The following is a 25,431-nucleotide window of genomic DNA, read 5'->3' as shown; positions in this document are numbered from 1 at the left end:
AACATTTCCCCATTTGTGATGACGAGGTGGAGTATCTTACAACCATTATCCTTACCGCCACAGAATGTTCCATCCCTCACACTTCGTCTTTACTGCACCATGTAATGGTCCCTCAGTCCCGAGACACAATTCGTGCGTGGAGATTTGCTCCCCGCATTTGTAACCGTCATCCTGTGATGGAAAACTGCATTTGTTATAAACAGTTGCGTGAACAGTGTCGTTGCGGTCATCATGATAGCAACAATGCTAGCTGGATTTTATTTACTAGCTCTTCCAACAGTTCCACTGCCTATTCCTTTGTGTGGGCAAACCTCCAACGGCTCTCTGGGACCAAGTTCCATTCCCCAATTTCCGGCCTGACAGTAGCAGACAATGTCATAGTGGACACTGCTGCTATCTCCAACACCTTGAGCTGCCATTTTGTGCAAATTTTGAGCTCCTCCCACTATCAGCCCACCTTCCTCTATCAGAAACGAGTGGAGGAGGCTGGGGCGATACCCTTCTCTTCTCAGAATCATGAGTGCTACAATGCCGCCTTAACTATGAAGGAGCTAGATCATCCTCTCACTTCATCCCAATCCTCCACCCCAGGGCCAGACGATGTTCACTTTCAGATGTTGCAACACCTTTCTCTTATGGGCAAGTATCTTCTGTTTCATACATACAACTGCATCTGTCCAAAGGGCATGTTTCCCAGACCATGGTGTGAACCCACTGTCTTACCCATACCTAAGCCTGGTAAGGACAAACACTTCCTTCTAGCAGCCGCCCCATTTCTTTCACCAGCTGTGTATGCAAGGTGATGGAACATATGATTCATGCTGGGCTGGTATGATGGCTCGGCCTTGCAATTTACTAACCACTGCACGGTGTGGATTTCGAGTGTGTTGTTCTGCAGTTTACCATCTTGTCACTTTGTCCACCCATATCATGAATCGTTTTATGTGGAAATCTCAGATTGTGGCCATGTTTTCTGATTTGGAGAAAGCCTAGGATACCTGCTGGAGGACTGGTATCCTCTTTACTCTCTACATGTCTGGCTTCCATGCCTGCCTGCCCCGTTTCCGTCAGGAATTTTTAAAAGACCGACTTGTCAAGGTACGTGTAGGTTCTGCATTGTCAGACACCTTTATCCAGGAAAATAGTGTGCCCCTGGGTTCCATCATGTGTGTCATTCTCTTTGCTGTCACCAGTAAACCTATTATGGCTTGTCTCCCACCAGGTATCTCTTGCTTCCTTTTCATTGACGATTTTGACATCTATTGCAGTTCTCCACTGACCTGTCTCATTGAGCTTCATCTTCAGCCATGTCTTGATCACATTTACTTATGGAGCATTGACAGAGGCTTTCATTTTTCACTGGCAAAACCGTTTGAATAAATTTCTGGTGGTGCAATTGGTTTCTTCCTCCATCTTTACATCTTGGGCATGTTGCTCTTCCATTCATTGAAAGTACGAAATTACTGGGGCTGACACTCAATAGTAAACTTTCTTGGTCCTCCCATATGTCTTACCTGGCAGCCTGCTGTACGCAGTCCCTCAGTGTCCTAAGTATCCTCAGTGGTACTTTCTGGCCTGGAGAGCAGATCAAACCACCCTCCTCTATTTGTACTAGTCCCTTGTCCGTTGGAAACTATACTATGGGTGTTTCATTTGTGCATCTGCGCATCAATCCCTCTTATGCCGTCTCATTCTATGCACCATCGTGGCATCCGTTTGGCGACTGGTGCCTTTTATACTAGTCAGACTGAGTGTCTGTACACAGAAGCTGCCGAACTACCTCTGTCCTACCACCATGACTTTCTCCTCAGCAGATATGCATGCCATTTGTCTGCCATGCGTGGCTACCCATCATATGCCTCCTTTTTAGAGGACTCCTTTGATCATCAGTATGGGGTGCATCCCTCTTCTGTGTTACCTCCTGGAGTTCGCTTTCAGCTGTTGCTCCGGCAGCTTAACTTCACACTGCCTTCCACTTTCCTGATGGGTGTGAACCCTTTGCCACCTTGGCTTCGCGCAGCGGTTCGTGCTCACCTTGGCCATCATTTGCTTCCTAAGGACACTACTCCAGCCTCACTGTATCGCCTTCACTTTCCCGACCTTCACACAGAACTTCGCGGAGTACCTGTGTATACACTAATGGCTCTCGGACTGATCATGGTGTCGGGTGTGCCTTCATCATTGGCACCGACATTTTTTGGGATCTGCTTCTGGAACACTGCTTAGTATTTACAGCAGAGCTCTTTGCCCTGTATCAGGCCATGCAGTACCTCCGGTGACACAGGCTTTTCAATTGTGTCATCTACTCAGTGTGTCACAGTGCCCTTCAAAGCCTTTGTGTGCTGTACACCATACGTCCCTTAGTGCAACTGTTCCAGGAAAGCTGTTACCTGCCAACTCTTGTGTATGTGGGTTCCTGTTCATGTCAGTCTGATAGGAAACGAGGCTGCTGCCAAGGCTGCAGTCCCCGTATCTCAGCCTACTAGTTCTAACATTTCCTCTAATGATGTCTGTGTTGCCGTCTGTCAATAGATCATGTCACTTTGGCATCACCGCTGGTCCTCCCTTCATGGGAACAAGCTCCGGGGAATTAAACCTCTCCCAGCAGTTTGGATGACCTCCTCTTGGCCCTCTCGCCTTGAGAAATTCGTTTTAGCTAGGACACTGTGTTCTTAGCCATTACCATTTGTTAAGTGGTGCTCCTTTATCACTTTGTGCTCAGTGCCCTCAACCTTTGACAGTCCTCCATTTCCTGATGGAATTCTGTTATTTTAAACACTTACATTCTCATTTGTGTTTGTCGTTTGAGTTATTGGCCGTTTTAATGAACTATGTGTGGGCTGTCGGCTATGTTGTACTTTTTATCTGTCATAGCAATACAGTGAAGGGCATTTTATCTTTAGTTCAGGACCTTCTTTTCTCTATGGCATATTTTATAGTCCTTTCTCCACATCCCTGTTTTTAGCTGTCTTCCCCCTTCATTTTTAACTTCTCTCTTTGTCTTCATGTTCTACAGTTGTGACTTGGACATGTATCACACTAGTTGTTTTTGTGCCCTAAAACAAAACAAAACAAACAGAATTGTGTCTCTGGGCGCTAACTCTGGTTTCATTTGCAGCTCTAATGTTTTAAACTGCTTTTGAGATGAGGTAAATATGGTTGGGGTTGGGATGCCTCCCACCACATGCTAGACCCGGATGAGGGATGGGTGATTTAATTTTTTAATCCCATTGTCAACAACAAAATTTTTTTGTTAATTATATTACATCATGGCATCTTTCAGTTACTGCCATAGTCAGACCCAAAGTTCAGTGTCATTGTACAGTAAAACAAGCAACTGTAGTAGACATTTCAATGTGGATTTATTTTGCATTGACACTGAATTTTGTTTCTGATTCTGGCAATACTTGAAACACATCTGTTTGATCAGTTGCTGAATGTGTATGACATGCTGAACAATAGGCATATCAATAAAAATAACAAATTAGTTTTCAAATTAGAAATAAGATAAAGTTTTGCCCAAGCTAGTTGTCAAATTTGTTGAAATATGATCAAAAGCATATATGGAGAGCAATTTATCAACATCGTTGAAACTTTTTAAAGTTGTTTCTAGTGCTAGTTTAAAACTGTGGGTGAAGCATCAGTCAACCAGAATGAACTCTGTGATTATAACTTTAGAAACTGATGGACCTCCGTCATAAAAGATGAAGTTGATTTCTTTTGCCAGAAAGTTTATAGCCAGTGTTTCCTAGGATGTAAAAGGATTTATTTTTATTTATTACCTCAGCTGGATGAAAATGTGTGAGAAGAGGCCTGGAGTGAATATAGTGTAGTGGTAAAGCAAAGGGATTTGAAATACAAATTGTTAGAACATAATCCTATTTACAAGATTTTATTCCCTCTGACTTCCACCTTCTTCCACATGTAAGAAATTTGTGTCTGGATAACATTGTGAACCCATTAGTTATGTTTTAGTGTCAGCTGATGTAGTTTGCCAGGCATTCAGAAGTTCATATCAGGGATGAAATATGTTCATTAGAAAACATTGATCTGAGTGCAGTGCCTTTTGATATAATGGATTCTACACACATGTAGTATGTAGACAGGAGTAGATGGCATCGAATCTCCATGCACAGGTCATGTTAGCCTTGTAGATTAGGAGGGGGCTACTGAATTCTGAGCTTCATTCCTTTCTTCTTGCTTGAAAAGAGATTTGATGTATTACATGTGTCTGAGCACAATGTATGTTGATATAGATGAGGAAGAAAGTGTTCATTCAACAGTAGTATATAATAGTGAAATTTATATGATGATCTTTCTGGAATCTTTTGAGGATAGGTTTTCAAATAATTTGGCATACCAAATAAAGCGTGACAGTACATTAATAAATACTAGAAAAAGAGATAGCGGAGCTGGCCAGTACTTACCTCAGCTTAGTACATCCGATAGATACACAAAAAAACAACTGAAAATTTACGTTCCTAGCTTTCGGAATAAATGTTCCTTCATCAGGGAGGAGAGAGGGGAAAGAAGGGAAGAAGGGAAAGTGGATTTAGTTACTCACAACCCCGATTATGAAGCAACAGGGAAAGGAAAACAGGGAGGGTAGCAAGGATGGAGGCACAGTTGTCAGAGGGAAGTCGAAGATATTCTACTGTAGGTACTGTGCCAGTTTCAAACCAAAGAGGATGCATACAGAGGTAAAGAGGTATATAGTATAAAGATGTAGGATGAAAAGATGCATGAATGGCTAAAGAGGAAAGGGAAAGAGGAGAAGACTGAAGAGTAAATGGGAGTGAGGTTGTTTAACGTAGGTTCAGTCCAGGGGGATGGCGGGATGAAAGGATATGTTGGAGTGTAAGTTCCCATCTCCGCAGTTCAGAGGGACTGGTGTTGGGTGGGAGAAGCCAAATGGCACATACGGTGTAGCAGGTTCCTAGGCCCCTAGAATTATGCTGGAGGGCATGCTCCGCTACTGGGTATTGGACATCTCCTAGGTGGACAGTTCGTCTGTGTCCGTTCATGCGCTCAGCCAGTTTAGTTGTTGTCATACCAATGTAAAAGGCTGTGCAGTGCAGGCATGTCAGCTGATAAATGACATGTGTAGTTTCACACGTGGCCCTGCCTTGAATCGTGTATGTTTTACCAGTTGCGGGGCTGGAGTAGGTGGTTGTGGGGGGATGCATGGGGCAGGTTTTGCAGCAGGGTCGGTTACAGGGGTAGGAACCACTGGGTAGAGAAGGTAGTCTGGGAATATTGTAGGGTTTAACAAGGATGTTACGGAGGTTAGGGGGGCGACGAAAGGCAACTCTGGGTGGTGTGGGGAGAATTTTGTCAAGGGATGATCTTATTTCAGGGATTGACTTGAGAAAGTCATATCCCTGGCGGAGTAATTTATTGATGTATTCGAGGCCAGGATAATATTGGGTGACAAGGGGGATGCTTCTGTGTGGTCTGAGGGTAGGAACATTGTTGTTGGACGGGGAGGAATGTATTGCTTGGGTGATCTGTTTGTGGACAAGGTCTGCAGAATAGTTGCAGGAGAGGAAAGCACTGGTCAGGTTATTGTTGAGGGATTCGTCACTGGAGCAGATACGTTTGCCACGAATACCTAAGCTGTAGGGAAGGGAACGTTTGATGTGGAATGGATGGCAGCTATCAAAGTGAAGGTACTGTTGTTTGTTTGTGGGTTTGATTTGGACAGAGGTGTGGATGTGAGCTTCAACAAGATGAAGGTCAACATCCAGGAAGGTGGCTTTGGTTTTGGAGAAGGACCAGGTGAAATTCAGATTCGAAAACAAGTTGAGGTTATGGAGGAAATTAAGGAGTGGTTCTTCACCATGAGTCCAGACCACAAAGATGTCATCTATAAACCTATACCAGGCCAGGGGAAGCAGCTGTTGGGTCTTCAGGAAAGCCTCCTCCATGCGGCCCATGAAGAGGTTGGCATAGGACGGAGCCATCCTGGTTCCCATGGCAGTTCCCCTGATTTGTTTGTAGGTCTGGCCTTCAAAAGTGAAGTAATTATGGGTGAGGATGAAGTTGGTAAGTGTGATAAGGAACGAGGTTTTTGGTTCTCTTTGTGGATTTTGGGTAATAGGTAGAAGGTAGGGGTACGTGGCTCAGGTGGAGTGAGTAAGTCTATGGAAGCCGTTGTGAGACCTTGTGAGGGACCTTGGATTTTTTGGGTTTTCTGCAGCTCAGTATGGATGGAGGGAATGGGATCCTGGGTAACAGCTTTGTAGGTTGAGGTGTCGGAGAGTTGACGCAGTCCTTCTGCCAATTCCACACGGTCAAGTACCACAGTTGTGGAGCCTTTATCCGCCGGGAGAATTCAACCACACTGCCCTAGTTAAAGATATCCTCTCATTCACCCGGAATCTCAACTAGGGCAGTGTGGTTGAATTTAGGTGTGGGGCTAAAGGTTAAGCCTTTTGATAGAACAGATGTCTCTGGAGGAGAGAGGGATCTGGATGAGAGGTTTAGAACTTAACCTCTCATTCAGGTTAAGTTCTAAACCTCTCATCCAGATCCCTCTCTCCTCCAGAGACATCTGTTCTATCAAAAGGCTTAACCTTTAGCCCCACACCTAAATTCAACCACACTGCCCTAGCTAAAGATCTCCTCTCATTCACCCGGAACCTCAACTGGAAATATCACTTCACTACCCAAACACAGCCCCCAAATACTAGACCCAGTGTTGAACCTTGTCTAGAACAGTTCCAACCGCCTTCTCAATGGGATCCTCCTCCCCTCCCCCAAAACCATCCCTTGCAGACATTTCAGGAATTCCTCACAACCAGTGTTGACTCCCAGTCCTTCTTGAAGAACATCCTGACAACTCCAAACATCACCCCAGCTGAATCCCGTGCCATTAAGGAGCTGAAAACAGACCGCTCCATAGACTTACTCACTCCACCTGAGCCACGTACCCCTACCTTCTACCTATTACCCAAAATCCACAAAGAGAACCATCCTGGCCGTCCCATTGTAGCAGGCTTCAAAGCCCCAACAGAACGTATCTCAGCTCTGGTAGACCAACACCTCCAACCTATCACCCGCAAACTCCCATCCTACATCAAGGACACAAAGCACTTCCTAGAACGCCTCAAATCCATTCCCACTCCTTTCTCACCTGAAACCTTTCTTGTCACCATAGATGCTACATCCCTTTACACAAACATCCCACACACCCATGGTCTCTCTGCCCTTGAGCACTACCTCCCCTAACGCCCACCCGAAGATCTTCCAAAAACCTCGTTCCTTATCACACTTACCAACTTCATCCTCACCCATAATTACTTCACTTTTGAAGGCCAGACCTACAAACAAATCAGGGGAACTGCCATGGGAACCAGGATGGCTCCGTCCTATGCCAACCTCTTCATGGGCCGCATGGAGGAGGCTTTCCTGAAGACCCAACAGCTGCTTCCCCTGGCCTGGTATAGGTTTATAGATGACATCTTTGTGGTCTGGACTCATGGTGAAGAACCACTCCTTAATTTCCTCCATAACCTCAACTTGTTTTCGAATCTGAATTTCACCTGGTCCTTCTCCAAAACCAAAGCCACCTTCCTGGATGTTGACCTTCATCTTGTTGAAGCTCACATCCACACCTCTGTCCATATCAAACCCACAAACAAACAACAGTACCTTCACTTTGATAGCTGCCATCCATTCCACATCAAACGTTCCCTTCCCTACAGCTTAGGTATTCGTGGCAAACGTATCTGCTCCAGTGACGAATCCCTCAACAATTACACCAATAACCTGACCAGTGCTTTCCTCTCCTGCAACTATTCTGCAGACCTTGTCCACAAACAGATCACCCGAGCAATACATTCCTCCCCGTCCAACAACAATGTTCCTACCCTCAGACCACACAGAAGCATCCCCCTTGTCACCCAATATTATCCTGGCCTCGAATACATCAATAAATTACTCCGCCAGGGATATGACTTTCTCAAGTCAACCCCTGAAATAAGATCATCCCTTGACAAAATTCTCCCCACACCACCCAGAGTTGCCTTTCGTCGCCCCCCTAACCTCCGTAACATCCTTGTTAAACCCTACAATATTCCCAGACTACCTTCTCTACCCAGTGGTTCCTACCCCTGTAACCGACCCTGCTGCAAAACCTGCCCCATGCATCCCCCCACAACCACCTACTCCAGCCCCGCAACTGGTAAAACATACACGATTCAAGGCAGGGCCACGTGTGAAACTACACATGTCATTTATCAGCTGACATACCTGCACTGCACAGCCTTTTACATTGGTATGACAACAACTAAACTGGCTGAGCGCATGAACGGACACAGACGAACTGTCCACCTAGGAGATGTCCAATACCCAGTAGCGGAGCATGCCCTCCAGCATAATTCTAGGGGCCTAGGAACCTGCTACACCGTATGTGCCATTTGGCTTCTCCCACCCAACACCAGTCCCTCTGAACTGCGGAGATGGGAACTTACACTCCAACACATCCTTTCATCCCGCCATCCCCCTGGACTGAACCTACGTTAAACAACCTCACTCCCATTTACTCTTCAGTCTTCTCCTCTTTCCCTTTCCTCTTCAGCCATTCATGCATCTTTTCATCCTACATCTTTATACTATATACCTCTTTACCTCTGTATGCATCCTCTTTGGTTTGAAACTGGCACAGTACCTACAGTAGAATATCTTCGACTTCCCTCTGACAACTATGCCTCCATCCTTGCTACCCTCCCTGTTTTCCTTTCGCTGTTGCTTCATAACCTGGGTTGTGAGTAACTAAATCCACTTTCCCTTCTTCCCTTTCTTTCCCCTCTCTCCTCCCTGATGAAGGAACATTTATTCCGAAAGCTAGGAACGTAAATTTTCGGTTGTTTTTTTGTGTATCTATCGGATGTACTCAGCTGAGGTAAGTACTGGCCAACTCCGGTATCTCTTTGTTAGTATTTGTTTCACTTTTTTATATGAGATTTTCCATTAATCAGTACATTTATAGTATCAGTATCAGTATAGTATCAGTATCAGTACATTTATAGTATCAGAAGAAAAATTCGCATTAGAAATCAATAAAATTGCAATGAGACAGAGTGGCTAGCCACTGCTTACCTTAAGGAGGTGAAATTCCAGTACTGCCGATTAACATATTTAAAAGTGATTTTGATTTTTGTTTCTCCTTGTCCCCTCTACAGGTGGGTTCCTCCCATGCATGGGTCTGAGTGACCTGTTTCTCCTTTCTGACTGTCCGCAACCTACCCTGCTTTCCTTCTTGGGGAAAGAACTAATAGTTCCAAAGGCTAGGAACAGAGGTTTGCTGTTAAATGTAGTTACTGGCAGTAATGGCCAGCCTTTCTCTCTCCGTAACTTCACATTTGCTGAAAACAATCAGTTACAGTTTGAAAGCAAAAGTACTAACATAAATCAATATCTGCTTGACAACTCTGTTCATGTCATAGAAGAATGATTCTTAAGTAATATGTATATTATAGGTCTCGATTTGCATTCAGTTTTTCTTAGGGATTTGTATATGTCACTGTACTGAGACTTCAGTGGGATTCGAGTGCTTTTTCATTCTTCACTGTTTCTACCTCATTTTTGTATCACCCTTTACATGATTTGTTTTTGAAATGGCCATTTGGAGTGGAATGGCAAACACAATTTTTCTTATATTCATGTTCCCTTACTTGTAGATATTGTTTCCTGTGTTTTATGTATTAAGGCTGGAAATATATTTGTTGTATTATAGACAGCAAGTGCCATTGGAAGTCAGTTACATTTGTATTAATCATTATTTTTGTATTTCTCTCTCTTCTTTTCCAGATGGATTATTCAGATGGATGGTGCACAAGGTACACTATATGAGGGCGAGCAGTTCCAACTCCAGTTCAAATTTAGTTCAAAATACCCCTTTGACTCACCAGAGGTACTTAACATTCGGGTTCTTTTTCTAAATATGGCATTCATAACCTTGATTTAAACACTTTACAGGCTAATATTTGCAAAGATTTCAAGATCATGAAGGAATGTGAAAAAATAATTTATATAAAATGAACTTAATAACAACAAAGGTCACCAGTTACAGTGTCGGAGACAATTTGTAATTTTTGTCAGTAAGATGGTTCAACTTTCATGGGAAATCTTCACTGAACATCAGTACAGAAGTACAATAAAATAATTTTATTTATTATTAATGCCCATCAGGCTGGAAGGAAACTGTAGTAAGGTCGACTAAAACACATGAAAATAAATACTTAGTTCATTGATTTGGAACTGCAAGTTTCTTTCTAAGAGAGTGGATCAGACCTAAAGTGCATGGAAGATAAAGGGCAGTTCAGTCAGGACAGTGACTGACTAGTCAATTCTTCCTTATTGCAGAAAAATACAGTAGTAAAAGCAGTGAAATCAACAACACCAGACACTGTCATTAGAGGTGTGAATTGTCCTATCACAAAATCTTTACTTTACATATGGTACAGGGTGTTTCAAAAATGACCGGTATATTTGAAACGGCAATACAAACTAAACGAGCAGCGATAGAAATACACCGTTTGTTGCAATATGCTTGGGACAACAGTACATTTTCAGGCGGACAAACTTTCGAAATTACAGTAGTTACAATTTTCAACAACAGATGGTGCTGCAGTCTGGGAAACTCTATAGTACGATATTTTCCACATATCCACCATGCGTAGCAATAATATGGCGTGGTCTCTGAATGAAATTACCCGAAACCTTTGACAACGTGTCTGGCGGAATGGCTTCACATGCAGATGAGATGTACTGCTTCAGCTGTTCAATTGTTTCTGGATTCTGGTGGTACACCTGGTCTTTCAAGTGTCCCCACAGAAAGAAGTCACAGGGGTTCATGTCTGGCGAATAGGGAGGCCAATCCACGGCGCCTCCTGTATGTTTCGGATAGCCCAAAGCAATCACACGATCATCAAAATATTCATTCAGGAAATTAAAGACGTCGGCCGTGTGATGTGGCCGGGCATCATCTTTCATAAACCACGAGGTGTTCGCAGTGTCGTCTAAGGCAGTTTGTACCGCCACAAATTCACGAAGAATGTCCAGATAGCATGATGCAGTAATCGTTTCGGATCTGAAAAATGGGCCAATGATTCCTTTGGAAGAAATGGCGGCCCAGACCAGTACTTTTTGAGGATGCAGGGATGATGGGACTGCAACATGGGACTTTTCGGTTCCCCATATGCGCCAGTTCTGTTTATTGACGAAGCCGTCCAGGTAAAAATAAGCTTCGTCAGTAAACCAAATGCTGCCCACATGCATATCGCCGTCATCAATCCTGTGCACTATATCGTTAGCGAATGTCTCTCCTGCAGCAATGGTAGCGGCGCTGAGGGGTTGCCGCATTTGAATTTTGTATGGATAGAGGTGTAAACTCTGGCGCATGAGACGATACGTGGACGATGGCGTCATTTGGACCGCAGCTGCAACACGGCGAACGGAAACCCGAGGCCGCTGCTGGATCACCTGCTGCACTAGCTGCGCGTTGCCCTCTGTGGTTGCCGTACGCGGTCGCCCTACCTTTCCAGCACCTCCATCCGTCACGTTCCCAGTCCGTTGAAATTTTTCAAACAGATCCTTTATTGTATTGCTTTTCGGTCCTTTGGTTACATTAAACCTCCGTTGAAAACTTTGTCTTGTTGCAACAACACTCTGTTCTAGGCGGTGGAATTCCAACACCTGAAAAATCCTCTGTTCTAAGGAATAAACCATGTTGTCCACAGCACACTTGCACATTGTGAACAGCACACGCTTACAGCAGAAAGACGACGTACAGAATGGCGCACCCACAGACTGCGTTGTCTTCTATATCTTTCACATCACTTGCAGCGCCATCTGTTGTTAAAAATCGTAACTACTGTAATTTCGAAAGTTTGTCCGCCTGAAAATTTACTGTTGTCCCAAGCATATTGCAACAAACGGTGTATTTCTATCGCTGCTCATTTAGTTTTTACTGCCGTTTCAAATATACCGGTCATTTTTGAAACACCCTGTATATAAAGTGAGATGTGATAGGTGACAAGTAACGTAAAAGGAAGCTCAATCTGGGTTTCTAATTCTGCCTAAGTCCTACAATACAAATGGATAACTCAGTAATCTGGACAGAGATACAGAAGAGCTGTGATCTGATTAAGGGTATAATCACCTGAGAAGATTGTGAGGAATCCATGGTAAGCATTAGTGAGGATGGCTGGTAGGGGTGGGGCACTACTTCATCCAAATACAAGATGAGTGTGTGAGTCAAATTTTTAATTTTAATAGAAGATAGACTGTCAAAAAATGAAAGCAAAAATGAAATAAAATATATGGGTAAGAGTGTTCTAGGTGATAATGTCTGCTGCTGCCGCTGCCAGCAGCAGCAGCAGCAGCACCACCACCACCACCACCACCACCACCACCACCACCACATTTCCCCATTCCCCCATGAGCACCACCACTGCCAGCTTCCAACCCCACCACCATCACCCCCTACCTCCACCAACAGTATCCCCCCCCCCCTCCCATCACCACCTCCACCAAAAGCAAAACTGCCTCTGGTAACAATTTCCACAAGAAAACAGAGTAGTTTAGAACTTCACAAAAAAAATCCAAATTGAAGTGTAAAATGATTACTTATTTGTAATGCATTGTCTGTCCTAGATAATTTCAGTCCGTGCTTGAGCCCCAGGTTGTAGTGGAGTGATGCTCGAGAGAAGTGCAGCACAGAGTGTTGGGTTAGCACCACATCAGCATTTCTCATGCATGTATAGTGGGGCAACTGAGCAGTGCAGTACATTATCCTGACCAAAGAAATTGCCCAATGAGTGGGAAGAGTTGTTATCTACAGTTTCTTGAAGTTTGAAATGTGATACTATCATGAGTGTACTTAGGATACAGTGCTGTTAGAGTTTATCATTTATGTCAATGTGTGTCTAAAAGGAACTGAGTGTATGGTCTATCCATCCAATCAGTCAGAGAAATGAAAAGTTTTATCATGTTGTACTTGTGTATATCACTTCAAAACTACCATGTTTGACTACAGCTTATGGTACAAAAGACACGAACTACAATCTACTTGGACTAACTTTGTGGCCCATGTAGGTCAAAAGAAGAAATGAACATTCATTAAAATGCCCACAAAATTCTACACAGTGGTTTTTTTAACTGTAAACATGTTTACTCAATCATAGAACAAACAGTTACAAATGTTCACAGGGGTTTCATTAGAATCACCATAGGAGAAATAGGAAACAAAGCAACAGTACCATTTGGTCTTCAAGCGAGTGTCACTTGATGCAATCGGGGAACTTTAATATACTGCCATAATGTTTACTGCTACAGATGTCTGTTGTACTGCCTTACATGCTCATTGGAGATGAGGCATAATCATTGTTATGGCATTTGCTCAGTAGAGTTTAGATTCAGAGAAAAAAATTTCAACAAATATCTTTCTACAATGTGCTTTTGAAACAATGAATATTAAGTGAAAAATATGTTAGAAGTCAGTAGAAACTTTACTGTAATTTACTGGTGATATTGTGCAAAATGCTTTTATTATCCTAGAGAGACCCCTGAACATCAAAGAGCAATGTGCAGTGAGAAATCAAGCATTCATGCAAGGTAGTTTTGAAACAGGAAACAACTTTGATATTGTGACAAATGAAGTTATCCAAGTAAGAGATGTTATTCCAAAATTTGTTACAAAATAAATGATTTCAGTGTGTTTACCAGCTATGTTACTTTTAACTTCACTATTGACTCTCGCTTTATGTCAGTAAAAGTAAAAGACTAAGGAAATGTGAAAACGGAGATCTGTTAAATAGTCAGTGATTCTCCTGCCATGTAATACAACAATTTGTCCAAAATTTCATCTATTCTGACAATCATCGTGCTGATCCTATAAAGGATGCCAGGTAAAAGCAGCTGATATTAAGGTGTCTGCTGATGTCTTTTTTTTTTCTGACAATCGTGAAAAAAAAGTACAGTTGCTAGCAAGCTATTGTCTGTAATGGAATTCGGCTGGTGCTGCCCAAATACACTCCTGGAAATTGAAATAAGAACACCGTGAATTCATTGTCCCAGGAAGGGGAAACTTTATTGACACATTCCTGGGGTCAGATACATCACATGATCACACTGACAGAACCACAGGCACATAGACACAGGCAACAGAGCATGCACAGTGTCGGCACTAGTACAGTGAATATCCACCTTTCGCAGCAATGCAGGCTGCTATTCTCCCATGGAGACGACCGTAGAGATGCTGGATGTAGTCCTGTGGAACGGCTTGCCATGCCATTTCCACCTGGCGCCTCAGTTGGACCAGCGTTCGTGCTGGACGTGCAGACCGCGTGAGACGACGTTTCATCCAGTCCCAAACATGCTCAATGGGGAACAGATCCGGAGATCTTGCTGGCCAGGGTAGTTGACTTACACCTTCTAGAGCACGTTGGGTGGCACAGGATACATGCGGACGTGCATTGTCCTGTTGGAACAGCAAGTTCCCTAGCTGGTCTAGGAATGGTAGAACGATGGGTTCGATGACGGTTTGGATGCACCGTGCACTATTCAGTGTCCCCTCGACGATCACCAGAGGTGTACGGCCAGTGTAGGAGATCGCTCCCCACACCATGATGCCGGGTGTTGGCCCTGTGTGCCTCGGTCGTATGCAGTCCTGATTGTGGCGCTCACCTGCACGGCGCCAAACACGCATACGACCATCATTGGCACCAAGGCAGAAGCGACTCTTGTCGCTGAAGACGACACGTCTGCATTCGTCCCTCCATTCACGCCTGTCGCGACACCACTGGAGGCGGGCTGCACGATGTTGGGGCGTGAGCGGAAGACGGCCTAACGGTGTGCGGGACCGTAGCCCAGCTTCATGGAGATGGTTGCGAATGGTCCTCGCCGATACCCCAGGAGCAACAGTGTCCCTAATTTGCTGGGAAGTGGCGGAGCGGTCCCCTACGGCACTGCGTAGGATCCTACGGTCTTGGCGTGCATACGTGCGTTGCTGCGGTCCGGTCCCAGGTCGACGGGCACGTGCACCTTCCGCCGACCACTGGCGACAACATCGATGTACTGTAGAGACCTCACGCCCCACGTGTTGAGCAATTCGGCGGTACGTCCACCCGGCCTCCCGCATGCCCACTATACGCCCTCGCTCAAAGTCCGTCAACTGCACATACGGTTCACGTCCACGCTGTCGCGGCATGCTACCAGTGTTAAAGACTGCGATGGAACTCCGTATGCCACAGCAAACTGGCTAACACTGACGGCGGCGGTGCAAAAATGCTGCGCAGCTAGCGCTATTCGACGGCCAACACCGCGGTTCCTGGTGTGTCCGCTGTGCTGTGCGTGTGATCATTGCTTGTACAGCCCTCTCGCAGTGTCCGGAGCAAGTATGGTGGGTCTGACACACCGGTGTCAATGTGTTATTTGTTCCATTTCCAGGAGTGTATATCCGTAATACTTAAACACTTTTGTCACAGCTTTGTGACAAACATGTTTGATCCCTTCATTGCTACACCGTTCTGCTCTTTGTTGCACACATGCATCCAGTATCACTGATTTATTTCACCAGTCCTGCTCTGCACTGATTGTCGTGCTGCTGTGGTCATTTAGAATCGTTCCATTATAACTGTAGCCTGAAGATTTTTTGTTTGTTTTTTGTTTTCTTTTAATGACTTTCCATGATTTGCTATACTTGTAATTAGTGGTATACATAGACAAGTGAGATAAGGAGTGCATATGGTTTTGTGATGTGCTTGTTTCAGAAAGAGACGTTTCTTGAGCAGTCAGTCTGTACTGAATGGTTGGAAATCCTCCCAGTGCATCACTTTATTTAATAGCATTAAAATATTAACATAGCGTTTTATTTTTCCAACAGATATTCCAGGATGTATGTATTTGAAAACAGTTTTAGTCATCCTCAAGTTGTGTCTCAAAGCCAAAATATCATGCTGTTTGTCAAACAGTTGTGAACTCGACTAATGATAGTCTGAAAAACACTAACCCCAAAAGCTACAATTTTACCATACGGTTAACTATCCCAATCTGCCACATAGAATGAAATATTTGTTTCATACTGGAACTTTGCCAGCACAGTTTTGCCCACATTACTATGGCTGAAACAGGTAATTCATTAGATCCTTGAGTTTTTCACATATTAATGATTTTGTCTGGTTTAGTTATGAAAAAGAAAAACCAACATTGACAATTCCAATTTCATGTTCTGAAGTGTAAATGTGTTCAGAACAGTGTCAAATTTTACATGTATCATGGTACCATAACTGATTTTAAAGTCTCCTTCTACAATGGGACCAACGTAATTCTTCTGTTGGTGATTGTGGATGCAAGCATTAGTCAGTCATTATTAACATGAAATTGCTGGTAAAAAAAAATCCTTTCTATACCTGCAGAGGGGAGCTTTTAAATTGATTTGAAGATGATTACATAACTCAAACAATTGAAAATCCAGGATGGACTGTAATAATATTACGAAAAAGATAGTTGCTACTCACCATATAGAGGAGATGCTGAGTCTAGGCTGTTGGAAACTGTGGTTTCGGCCAACAAGGGCTTTGTTGAAAATGCACACACACACACACACACACACACACACACACACACACACACACACACACACACACAGTCTCTGGCAACTGAAGCCAAAATGTCAGACTTCAGGTGCCAGATACTGTGTGTGTGTGTGTGTGTGTGTGTGTGTGTGTGTGTGTGTGTGTGTGTGTGTGTGTGCGCGCGCGCGCTTGGTTTTTTTTTCCAACAAATGCATTGTTGGCTAAAACCTCATTTTCCAACAGTCTTTTTTTGTGCTTATTTGCGACTCAGCATCTCCACTATATGGTGAGTAGCAACTATTCTTTTCATAAAGTGATTACATTACTCAGTAATTTCAGAGTTCAGTACCTAATTTCGGTTGGGACTGCAGAGATTAAAACTATAATTATGTCAGAAAACCAGTGTTTAAGGGTGGATTCATTTAGCATCAGGAGAGAAGTACACTGTGGTGATTTAAAATCATGGGGTACGTCCTGATGTCGTGTCAGATCTCCTTTTGTCCATTGTAGTGCAGCAACTCGACATGGCATGGTCTCAACAATTTGTGGGAAGTCCCTTGCAGAAATATTGAGCCATGCTGCCTCTATAGCTGTCCGTAATTGCAAAAGTGTTTCCAATGTAGAATTTTGTGCACAAACTGACATGTCAATTATATCACGTATATGTTCAATGGGTGACAAAATCGTTCATACAAATTGCTCAAAATGTTCTTCAAACCAGTCGCAAACAGTTGTGGCCTGGTGACATGGTGCATTGTCATACATAAAAATTCAATCGTTGTTTGGAGATATGGAGTCCATGAATGGCTGTAGATGGTCTCCAAGTAGCCAAACTGTTTCCAGTCAATGGTTGGTTCAATCCATTCCATGTTAGCACAGCCACCACCAGTTTGAATAGTGCCTTGATGACAACTAGAGTCCATGGGGTCTGCACCACACTCAAACCATACCAACAGCCCTTACCAACTGAAATTACCAGGCCACAGTGTTCCAGTCATGTGTAGGGAGTATCGGCTATGGTCATGAGCGCAGTAGAGGTGGTGCATGCGATATCATGCTGTTGGCGAAGGCACTCTAGTTGGTCATCTACTGCATTAGTCCATTAACTCCAAATTTCACCGCACTGTCCTAGTTGATACATTTGTGGTACATCCCTCATTGATTTCTGTGGTTATTTGATGCATTATTGCTTGTAGCACTGACAACTTTATGCAAACACTGTTGCTCTGTCATTAAGTGAAGGCTGTTGGCCACTGCATTGTCCATGGTGAGAGGTAATGCCTGAAATCTGTTATTCTCAGCAGTCTCTTGAGTTCTTTAATGATTTTCAAAATGAAATGTTCCTTGCATGGCCAAATCACATCTGAAACCTTTTCACATGAATCAGGTGAGTGCATAAGACAGCTCCTCCAACACACTGCCCTCTTTTACCTAGTGTATGTGGCACTACTGCAATCTGTATGCGCAAATATTGTTATCTCATGACTTTGGTCACCTTGGTGTATGTGAGTTATGCTTTAATGAAAAATTCCAAGATCTGGTAGGAATAACCTGACAGAGTCCAAATGGGGTAAATTTGTAGAACAGTGTACAAGTGGTGACCATGAAGTTTTATTTACTGCCTTGAAAAGATCAAGTTGCAGCTGTGGAGCTTGATGATGCCTTAATTCTTTTCTGTGTATTCATCCTTCAATGTGACAGATTTTCCCATTTACTGATGACATGGTAGAGAATTTGTTTTTAGAAATCTACATTTTGGTTACTGTACATTCCTGCCACAATAGTTTATTCATCCAAGGAAAGAGGAAAAAGTCACTAGGCACTGTGTCAGATAAAGATGGTGAGGCAAAATTTGATAGCCCAAACAAACATCATGTGTAATTATGCCCTTGTATAATGAGCTGGGGTGTCATTATGGAGCAAAAACACCCCCTTGGACAGCTTCCAGCAATACTGCATCTTGACAGCCTCTCATATTCTTGTCAGGGTAATTCAGTAGTATGTGCTTGTGACTGATTGCCGATTGGAACATAATCTGTCAGCACCACACAGTGGCAGTCCCAAAAAAATACTCAGTATCACCTTGCCCCATTATGCTTGGGTCTTCACCTTTTATGGTGGTGGTTATCCATGTTTTTCCATGCTTGCTTTACTCTTTCATCTTGTTTATGGTGACACATCCAGCATTTATCTGTGGTGATTACATCACTAAAAAAGACCGCTCCTTGACACAGCGTAAAATTTCCAATTCCACCTCAGTTCGACTGACAGTTTTAATGTATGTGAGCTCACAACATGTACTGGGTGTTGGCTTGCATCATATTCAAAATGTCGTCCATGGTTTGAAAACTGTTCCATGACTGACTTTCATTTTTTTTCACAGTTGCCTAGATTGTGTTACTCTGATCTTCGAGCATCAGGACATCAACTTCTCATGCAATTCTAGGTTCTTGACAGAAATGGTCTGCCTCCTTGTTCATCATTCCAATGTGGTTGACTACACTGGAAGTGTCTTTTCCATTTAACCACTTTGTCATATGATGCTACATTGTTGCTATCAACAAAGCATGCATTGTTCCCCCTTCAAAAATGGAAAAAGAATTTCTGCATGCCACACTACTTTGTCAGTAGCTGCGCCATTTTCTTTTGGCTCTTAGAGTAGCGTGCTACAGCTCAGAGCCATGGGGTTTCTGGGGTTTCAGTGTGAACCAGGAGGGCAGACATGCACCTGCAAGCAAACAAAATATTACTTATTTAACACTATGTGTTTGAGGTGGTACTTAAAACTTAATGTGACCTCTCTTGTCTTTTTCCGGCAAATCATGCTTTCACCTGTTGTGTAGCAATGACTATGTAGGTGTTAGATACAACAATGTTGACTACAATTTGGTAGCCTGTATCATTCAGTAGCTTAGTGGACTCTTTTGAGTGACTTTGGATTCAGTATAGTATAGAACCTTGCATTTTGATGGATTCTGAAGAGACTACAACAGAAAGGTCAGTTGAATTCATTTACAATATTTCTGCAGGAGAATGTCTTGGCATATATGATGAGGAATTTGTAAGCTGTTTTCAAAGAAAGACTGCTTCCGTTGCTTTGCTTAAGTGCATATTTACTTCATGTGTAGTCCATCAAATGCCTGTGGATGTGGATGGTCAATGTCTTTGTTATGGTCCTTCTGCAACTACTCAGCTTTGTAGCCTTGACTATAACTGTGTGGAGTGAGACTCCCTATAAACGTCTTATTCCATTGCACATTCAGTTATGTAATTTTAGTCATTTGTGTTGTAAACTCACTAAACTATTGGAATCGGTTTAAAAATTTCTTATTCAGAATCGCTGTAGGAAAATGTTCCAGTAAATCGTGTAAGACAGAAAATGAACTGCCACAAGGTGATTCAAGTTCCCATATTGTTCAAATTATATACAACCAAGATATTGGCAAGAACATGTCAAAAATACTGTGATGCAGATGATATTGCTCTAGCCATACAAGTAATTTCAAAAGGAGAAGAAAACCCTCCAAAGATCAAGGTACACAAAGTGCACATTATAAACAGTGAAGGCCCTTTCCGAGCCCCAGTAAAATGAAGATGTGTATATTCCACTTAAAGAACAAGGTCACTGGAATAAAACTTAGTATCAGACGCTGCAGTTGACAGCTAAACTGCAACCTATGTACTAAATATTTAGGTGAAATACTTGATCACTCTCCAATGTTTAGAGGAAATACTGAAATAACTGGACAAATTATTGAAACTAGGACTAGCATTATCAAAAGTTTACTGGAACAAGTTGGAGGCAGGGGGTGGGGGTGGGGGTGGGGGGAGTGGGGGGGGGGGGGGGGCGACAAGCAGACACTTTAATATACAGCAATATTATCAGTTGTGTTTTCTGTAAGCAGATACTGAGCTTCTATATGGCTGCAGCAAGTTCTCAGCGAGATTGATGTCCATCCAAACAATATATTGAAAATAAAATAAACACAAGTTTCCACGTTTCATGTTTTGTGCAATATAGCACCACCAGATCTTGTATAACAACAGAGTGTGGACTAAGAATTGAATAATTTTTGCTACAGACTGGTAACTAAAAACATTGCAATAAAAATATATTTCTTATCTTCCATTTATTGGGCTTAAATCTAGAAAGCCTGGGTGGCCTGAAGAGCTAATTGGACACAGTTTTCTGGACAAGGCCTGAAGAATCAGACAAAAATCACTACAGCCATACAACTGCCAAGAAAAATCTGGAGTCAGTTCAACAACATAAGAACAAGTACCCAAGATACCAGCCAGGGATCCCATCATAAATGGGGTGTTTTATACACAACCAAGAGTGTGATAGTGACATGATTGCTTACACATCTTGTCCAGCAGAATCATTTGGAAGGGAACTAGAATAACTTTGTAAAGGCTGCTCCAAAAGGTTATTGAATGGTTAAGTTCCTGGGCCATAGGACTTTGATGGAACTGAGTACGTGCTCCAGTCCCTTTGAAATGAAATCAGTCCATATTATACTATATACTATTGGGGGATGGGGAGGGGGGTGATATGTGTGCAAGAACAGTAGAGTTAATTCCAAAGTGCTTAAACCACATCAAGCTTGTAGTATGCTGACCGACCCTGCGGATCATTGTAATTGCCCTTTTATGGGCAAAGAATATTCTTCGTGAATGAACAGAGATGCCCTGAAGAATATCGTCATAGAAAAGTATAAAATGAAAATAAGTAAACAAGCTGTTGCTTTTCAGGCACAGCAGCATTGGAGATTATTTTTATAGTGAAGAACATAGCTTACATTTTCTGTGCAAGTCTTTGAATTTCATAGTTCCAAGAAAGATTTGTGTATCTTTTTTTAATATTGGGTTGGTGAAGTCACAACAGTCTACTTGAGAAGGAAGTCAAGAATTGCATTGACAAAAAGGAAAACACTCCAAAATAGTTTGTAAGCCCTGATTTTGTAGTGTTGTAGATAATGAGTGCAAATGTACTATTCTCTGATCCCCCCCCCCCCCCTGCCCCCCTCTCCCTCTATGGCCATGTCTGCTGGAATTGTCTTACATACAAATATTACAATATTTGGCACCATTGTGTATACAAATCTCATGTCAGCAAAGAAGATGAAGCATTACCGTGAGAGGAGTTTTCTTATATTTTCTTTTTTCCCTCGACTCTCAGCAGACCGCAGCCATGTAAATAAGAAAACTAACACAATATCTACATGTGTCTGAAAGTTTTTCTGCTTATTTTAGGCTGTAGTCACACTTTTATATTATCCCTGTATTCTACGAATGAACCAAAGCCTGCCACATGCTTTACTGAGCCTATGTGATCACTCCAGTTAATATGAAATCCGGAGGCTTTCTCCTGTTCTATTTCCATATCCGTTCTTGTCCTTATGGAGTTACAGCTGCCCATCAGTGGGCAGAAGAATAGCTAGAGATGAGCTTTGACATGATGGGGGTTTGGGGTGAGTTACATTAGCTGGGTGTAACACATCATCTTTCATTTTCAAAAGAGAGGAAAAAACTTACTTTGGCACTTGAAGTATTTTACGGTGGTAGGATAATTCCTCGATCAGCTCGTTAGTACAAATTTACCTTTAGATTCTCTATATAGTAGTGTTGATTAATCATCACTCTTATTTTGAGATCCACACTGTTTTCTGAGGCTTCACATTTTGTTTTGTAATTGTGATTGACTCTCTATTCATACAATGAGGATATCAGTAGTTGGCAGGATGGCCAAGTTCCCAAATGTCTTTGTAGCCGAAGAAGCAGCTGTTGCCATATTCTGATTCATTTTTGATAAATCAAGAAGGTTACATGGGAACAGTATAAGTTTTACCAGTAAGTGACAAGAAGTTACTTTCTTTTAGATAACTCTCTGCTGGATAAAATGTAAATTACAATGATTGGTCTGATTTTAGTACTGATAAAAATATGAAACCCTGAGAAGGAGGAGGAGGAGGAGATGTGTTTCTTGTGAATAGTCTGCTAATTTTGAACTGAACAGTGTTTCCTTAGAAAAAAATAGGAAAATGGGTTTCAAAGAAGCAGTTAAGGAAAATTTAAATGAAGAATAATGACCATGATTCACACTTGCTCTAATTACTAATGGGCATTTCAATAATAATCTGCAGCACTATGGTCACCAGTTAAATGCCACACATCTGACAGCATAAAAAAAAAAACTTTTTCAGCAATTGTATGCTTCATTGTCAAATTATGGTAGTGGCTCTCTGTGGACTGACATCTTTGATTCTCATAATTTTGTGTGATCATATTCTCTTAATGTAATTTGGCTGCATTCTGCAACAATCTTGTTCTTATGACAAATTTTCAATTGATTAATCATTTTAACTTAGTTGTGTTACTTGAATAGGCTTGCTTCATTCATACTGGTTATTGATCTGAAATCCTCATAGATAATTAGTACTTTACTCTTTTATTAATTAGGTACTGTTTTAGCTGTAAAAAATTAAGGTAATGCTTGCATTTGATATATTGAATGACTTTACTCTTACAATTTATTCTGGACAAATATTGTGGGTCTTAATGCGAAAAAAAAATGTAAATTTTTTTACATATTGGTAAATTTATTGCTCTCTTGCAGGTTACATTCATAGGACCAAATATTCCAGTCCATCCACATGTGTATAGTAACGGACATATCTGTTTGTCAATTTTGACTGAAGATTGGTCGCCAGCACTTTCAGTACAGTCAGTCTGCCTTAGCATAGTCTCCATGCTTAGCAGTTGTAAAGAGAAGGTAGTAAACACTAGCATTTTTACCATTTCTTTATAAGCTCACATACTGAAAATCAGTGTAACATTCTTGAAATATATTTAAGATTACTGTTGGAATGTGTTACACATAACATATAAGTTGTTGATCCTTATGGGATCTAGGAATAAAAGCAACCAACAACTTTTAATTATCTTTCAAATAGAGAAGTGTTGTGCTAAAGAGATTTCTACATCAGTCTGTAGTAAATGCAGAAAAAGCTCCCTATAATTTCATTTAAGAAAGTGAGATAATGTCTTGCAAAAAATTATATTTTTATATTTTTTCTTATCACCAAATCTGAATTATAGAAAACCTCCCAGTCATAGTCATATGCATAGACAAAAAAGTGTGTGTGTTTGGGGGGGGGGGGGGATTCTGTAGCAGTGCATGTGTTGCTCACAAAACCTGGGTTTCAGCCTCAGTTGTGCATTTTCTCTCTCTCTCTCTCTCTCTCTCTCTCTCTCTCTCTCTCTCACACACACACACACACACACACCTGCACACACACACAAAATTAAAAAGTTTTGCATCACCCCAGTTCCCAGAACTCCCGAAGATAGACGTTTACTGTGGGTATTGTATCACAGACGCAGTCCTTTTGACTGTTCAGAAATGTCACTAAACCCACCCAAAGATGTAAACAACCGTGCATGAGCAGCACCTATTAGACAGAGGGTGTCTGACATCTAATCAGTTCCAGTCATTCCACCAGGAAGGAGGTACACGGCTTGTGTTGTCTGTAGTTAACCATTCCTAGACAGTCAGTACTGCAATTCGATCGCATCCACATTGTTACTTTGTGACAGGAAGGGCTCTCAACAAGGGAAGTGTCCAGGCACCTCGGAGTGTTATTGTGACATGGAGGAGGTACAGAGAGACAGGAACTGTCAATGTCATGCCTCACTCAGGCTGTCCAAGGGTTACTACTGCAGTGGATGACCACTACCTACAGATTATGGCTCGGAGGAATCCTGACAGCAACGCCACCATGTTGAATAATGCTTTTAGTGCAGTCACAGGACCTCGTGTTAAGACTCAAGCTGTGTGCAATAGGCTGCATAATGTGCAACTTCACTCCCGATGCCCATGGCGAAGTCCACCTTTGCAAACAAAACACCATGCAGCGCAGAACAGATGGGCCCAACAACATGCCGAATGGACCACTCGGGATTGGGATCATGTTCTCTTCACCAATGAGTGTCGCATATGCCTTCAACCAGACAATCGTCAGAGACACACTGTCCGGTGAGTGCAAGGTGGAGGTTCCCTGATGTTTTGGGGTGGCATTACGTGGGGCCGACATACGCCGTTGGTGGTCATGGAAGCCATCATATCGGCTGTGATATGTGAATACCATCCTCTGATCAATAGTGTAACCATATCAGCAGCATATTGGTGAGGCATTTGTCTTTATGGATGACAGTTTATGCTCCCATCGTGCACCTCTTGTGAATGACTTCCTTCAGGATAACGACATCGCTCGACTAGAGTGGCCAACATGTTCTCCACACATGAATCCTATTGAACATGCCTGGTATAGACTGAAAAGGGCTATTTATGGACAATGTGACCCACCAACCACTCTGAGGAATCTACAGCAAATCGCCGTTGAGGGACCAACAGTGCCTTGATGAACTTGTGGATAGTATGTCACAATTAATACAGGCATGCATCAATGCAAGAAGATGTGCTACTGGGTATTAGAGGTACCACTGTGTACAGAAATCTGTTCCACCACCTCTCAAGGTCTCGATGTTTGGTGGTACAACAAAAATGTGTGGTTTCCACGAGCAATAAATGTTGATGTGGATGGAACAATGTAGTTAGAGGAAGGACCAACAGAGGAGGATGATAAGGAATATGGGAGTAAGGACAGCTTATGCAGGAATAAGATGAGTCTGTGATAGCTTCCACATAGGAAGCCAGATGGAGGGAAAGTTGCAATACCCAGGGTGACTGCTAGGAAAACACTGTAAAGGATAACAGGAATACAGAATAAGAGGCTGTCTCCCCAAACTGTAGTAAGAAGATACACTGAGACAAAAACAGAAAAAATAA

General features: G+C 42.5%; 1 protein-coding gene across 2 annotated transcripts in view; it reads left to right on the top strand.

The window, feature by feature from the left end:
* Nucleotides 1-25,431, top strand: part of LOC126356299 (ubiquitin-conjugating enzyme E2 W) — an 84,958-nt gene that overhangs the window by 30,150 nt on the left and 29,377 nt on the right. For both annotated transcript variants that reach the window (XM_050007222.1, XM_050007224.1), the window contains exons 3-4: nt 9,814-9,916; nt 23,200-23,355. In XM_050007222.1, the coding sequence (XP_049863179.1) occupies nt 9,814-9,916; nt 23,200-23,355 (259 nt within the window). The remainder of the gene's footprint in view (nt 1-9,813; nt 9,917-23,199; nt 23,356-25,431) is intronic.

Source organism: Schistocerca gregaria, chromosome 3, assembly GCF_023897955.1.
Source record: "Schistocerca gregaria isolate iqSchGreg1 chromosome 3, iqSchGreg1.2, whole genome shotgun sequence".
Taxonomy (NCBI): Eukaryota; Metazoa; Arthropoda; class Insecta; order Orthoptera; family Acrididae; genus Schistocerca; species Schistocerca gregaria.
The sequence above is the reverse complement of the archived record's forward strand: the minus strand, read 5'-3'. Positions and strand labels throughout refer to the sequence as shown.